Source organism: Austrofundulus limnaeus, unplaced genomic scaffold, assembly GCF_001266775.1.
Source record: "Austrofundulus limnaeus strain Quisiro unplaced genomic scaffold, Austrofundulus_limnaeus-1.0 Scaffold578, whole genome shotgun sequence".
In the NCBI taxonomy this organism is placed as follows: domain Eukaryota; kingdom Metazoa; phylum Chordata; class Actinopteri; order Cyprinodontiformes; family Rivulidae; genus Austrofundulus; species Austrofundulus limnaeus.
The window spans coordinates 99,719-103,049 of record NW_013952980.1 but is presented as its reverse complement, the minus strand read 5'-3'; the positions used below and the strand labels follow the sequence as shown (position 1 = coordinate 103,049).

Genomic DNA, 3,331 nt, shown 5'->3' with positions numbered 1-3,331 from the left:
CATAATAGTTCATATATTCTGTAAATAAAGTTTTATAAAGTTAATCTGTTTTAAATGAGTCAAAGCTGAAAACAGCTGAAGCTTCAACTTCCTGTTGTGTTGAAAACAAACAAAAACAAAACAAGTTGTTGTTTCCTGTCTGCAGCTGAAAGCATCTTGTGTTTGTTGGTCGTCAGGACCGTTGCCCAGGTGCTGGTGGTCCCAGGGGGTCCCAGGTGTGTTACCTGAGCTGCAGATCCTCCTGAGTGTCTCAGTGAAGAACATTTACAGGAGCCTCTGTGGTCCGACGGGTCCATTCAGGACCAGAACCTCTTCAGCTTTACAGGAGCCTCTGTGGTCCGACGGGTCCATTCAGGACCAGAACCTCTTCAGCTTTACAGGAGCCTCTGTGGTCCGACGGGTCCACTCAGGACCAGAACCTCTTCAGCCTTTTTGTCTCCTGATGAGTTCAGGTCCAACGTTGTGGTTCTGACGGGACCCTGGTTTGGGATTCTTCTTGTCTTTACAAACTAAGATGAAGGCCCAAGTTCTGACGGTGAAGGGGTCCAGCTGGACTCCAGAGGAGGCCCACCYAGAGGACCAGATCCATGCAGACCCACAGAAGGAGAACCTCTGCTTACCGAACATCTTCAGGTCCAACAAGGTGAAGTCCCTCACAAAAGTCCAGACCGACCCCCCTTACCAGGTCTACCACACGGCCAGAGAACTGCTCCTGGAGGTTCTGGATAAGGAGGCGGTTCTGGAGYTGATCAGGAGGTCTCCTGGACCTTGTAGACCCTCACTGAGCAGAGACAGGATCTGCCATGTCTCTGATGAGGACTACAGCGAGGTTCTGACATGGTTCTCTGTGGTCCTACAGACCGGTGTGTCTCCAGGGCAGGACTGCAGCTCTGGTTCTGATCTGACCCAAAACCTGGACAGAGTCCTGAAGAGGAACAGCATCCAGACCCGTCTCCTGTCTCTGACCCGGCTGGAGGACGAGGACAAGCTGGAAGCTCTGTCTGCGTTCTGCAGCCATTTGTGTCGGCGCTACCGGACCCTCCACAGACCGGGTCCCAGCCTGGCCGTGAAGAAGTACACCCTGACCCACCAGGATGGTCTCTGCCCGGTCCAGCTGGCGGTTCTGTGCGACCCGAGTTCTGGGTTCATCTGTAACATGTTTCTGTACAGACCTGAGCTCCAGAAGCTGAGGACCAGACCCGTGGTCGAGCAGGTGGTCCAACATCTGCTGGGACCTTTCTGCAGCCAAAACCTCAAGGTCCAGCTGGACGGTTCTACCTGCAGGGTCCAAACGGTCCTCTCTGGACCAGGACTCAGTATTCACTTAGATCCAGCTGTGAAAGGAGAAGCTACCAGTCCACCATCATCTTCATCAGTCCCACACAATCAGGACCCCCCAGCTTCTGAGGACTCAAACCTCTGYGCCCATCTTCAAGGCTGGACTGGACCTGCTCTGGTTCTGCACCCAGACCTGAAAGAGTCCAGGTCCGAGGTCTTTCTTCCAGGACTTTGGACCACGCTGCACATGGTCTGCATCAACACCTACGTGCTGCACTCCCTGCAGAGCCTGGGCTCCTGCAGGAGGGTCCCGCTGGCTCAGTTCACCAGGACTCTGGTCTCTGGACTGTCTGTGGACCASGGTGGGACCAGGGTCCCAGTTCTGCCACGACTCTACAGCTGCTCGTACCAGGAGMCCAGTTTACCAAACCTCTTTAAACCCAGGTACCGAGTTTGAATTAACTTTATTAAAAAGTAGAATAAAGTTTCTCCTGCTTTCATCTTCTAGCTTTAGCTTTTAGCTAGTCTTTTTACACCTTTAGCTTCTAGCTCACTGTGGATACATGTAGCTTTTAGCTAGTCTTTTTATACCTTTAGCTTCTAGCTCACTGTGGATACATTTAAGTTTTTGATGTATTTAGCTTTTAACTAGTTTTTATATACAGGTAGCTTTTAATTCATTTAGCTTTTAGCTACATTTAGCCTCTTGCTATCTTTTTGATGTATTTAGATTTTAAACAGCCTTTTAACACATTTAGCATCTTGCTGACTATGAATACTTTTAGCTTTTTGATACATGTAGATTCTTGCTAGATTTTGATTTAATTAGCTGTTAGCTGCCTGCTACTTTTAGCTTTTAGTTGTGCTTTTGCCACTTTGACTACTTTTACTACGTTTAGCTACAATAATGCTAAAGGGGTCAGCTAGTTCTGTGCTGTCTGTATACAGCCTCCCAGCACTCTTATGTTTTAGCTACTGTTCTTTAGCTTTTAGCTTGTTTTTCGTTCTTTTTAGCTTTTAGCTAGTGTTTTGCTAGTTGTTGCTTCTGTTCAGCTAGTTTTTGTGTGCTTGCACTAAATCAGTACAGAAATATATTTTTTCAAGTTAAAACCAGTTTTTCTTTCTTCTGGTTCTGGTTCTGGTTCTGTGGTTCTGGTCCATGGTTCTGTTTTTCTTTCTTCTGGTTCTGGTTCTGGTTCTGGTCCGTGGTTCTGTTTTTCTTTCTTCTGGTTCTGGTTCTGTGGTTCTGGTCCATGGTTCAGTTTTTGTTGCAGGTCAAACCCTAGAAGCTGCAACCAGCTGATGGATGAGGTGAAGACCAGCAGCAGGTCTGGATCCAGACTCCAGTCCAGCTGGAACCGACCCGGGGTCTGTGGACTAGATAACTCTGGGAACTCCTGCTACCTGAACGCGGTTCTGCAGTGCCTGAGTTCTTCGGTTCCTCTGGTGGAACACCTGCTGAACCCAGAAACCCGCAGACAGCTGACCAAGTAGGTCCTTCGCCCACCTCCAGCCGGTTACCTGATGGGCCCACTGACCCGAGCCCCCTCTGGTCCTGCAGGTGTAGGTGCCGCGTGGCCGAGGTTTTCCTTCGGCTGCTGGAGAAGATGTGGCTGGGCAGCAGCGCCATCTGCGCCCCGATCGAGACCCGGTCCGTTCTGAGCTCGGTCCTGCCCCAGTTCAACAACTACAGTCAGCAGGACGCCCAGGAGCTGCTGCTGCAGCTGCTCAACCTGCTGCACGAAGACCTCAGGAAGGTGCAGAGACCTTCGGCTCATCTGCAAACACCATGTCTGAGGAGAGGGGCTGCTTTTCAAACAGCTAAAACAGCTAAACTCAGATTATAAATAAGTAACTGAAACCTGAAGGTTTCATCAAACAAAAGCTTAAATTAGATAAACAAGAGATAAAAATAGAAAAACATGAGCTAAAATTAGATAAACAAGAGCTAAAATTAGATAAACAAGAGCTAAAATTAGAAGAACAAGAGCTAAAATTAGATAAACAAGAGCTAAAATTAGAAGAACAAGAGCTAGAATTAGCTGAACAGTTG

The 3,331-nt window shown here is 48.5% G+C and overlaps 1 protein-coding gene across 3 annotated transcripts in view; it reads left to right on the top strand.

The window, feature by feature from the left end:
- Positions 1-3,331, top strand: part of LOC106530925 (ubiquitin carboxyl-terminal hydrolase 4) — a 13,720-nt gene that overhangs the window by 5,671 nt on the left and 4,718 nt on the right. Inside the window, exons 2-4 of one of the 3 annotated variants that reach the window (XM_014026655.1) lie at positions 177-1,722; positions 2,553-2,768; positions 2,840-3,035. In XM_014026655.1, coding sequence (XP_013882109.1) covers positions 515-1,722; positions 2,553-2,768; positions 2,840-3,035 — 1,620 coding nt within the window. In that variant the 5' untranslated portion in view covers positions 177-514. Of the gene's footprint in view, positions 1-142; positions 1,723-2,552; positions 2,769-2,839; positions 3,036-3,331 lie in introns of those variants that run through there. The other 2 variants (XM_014026656.1, XM_014026657.1) reach the window with 2 other exon arrangements.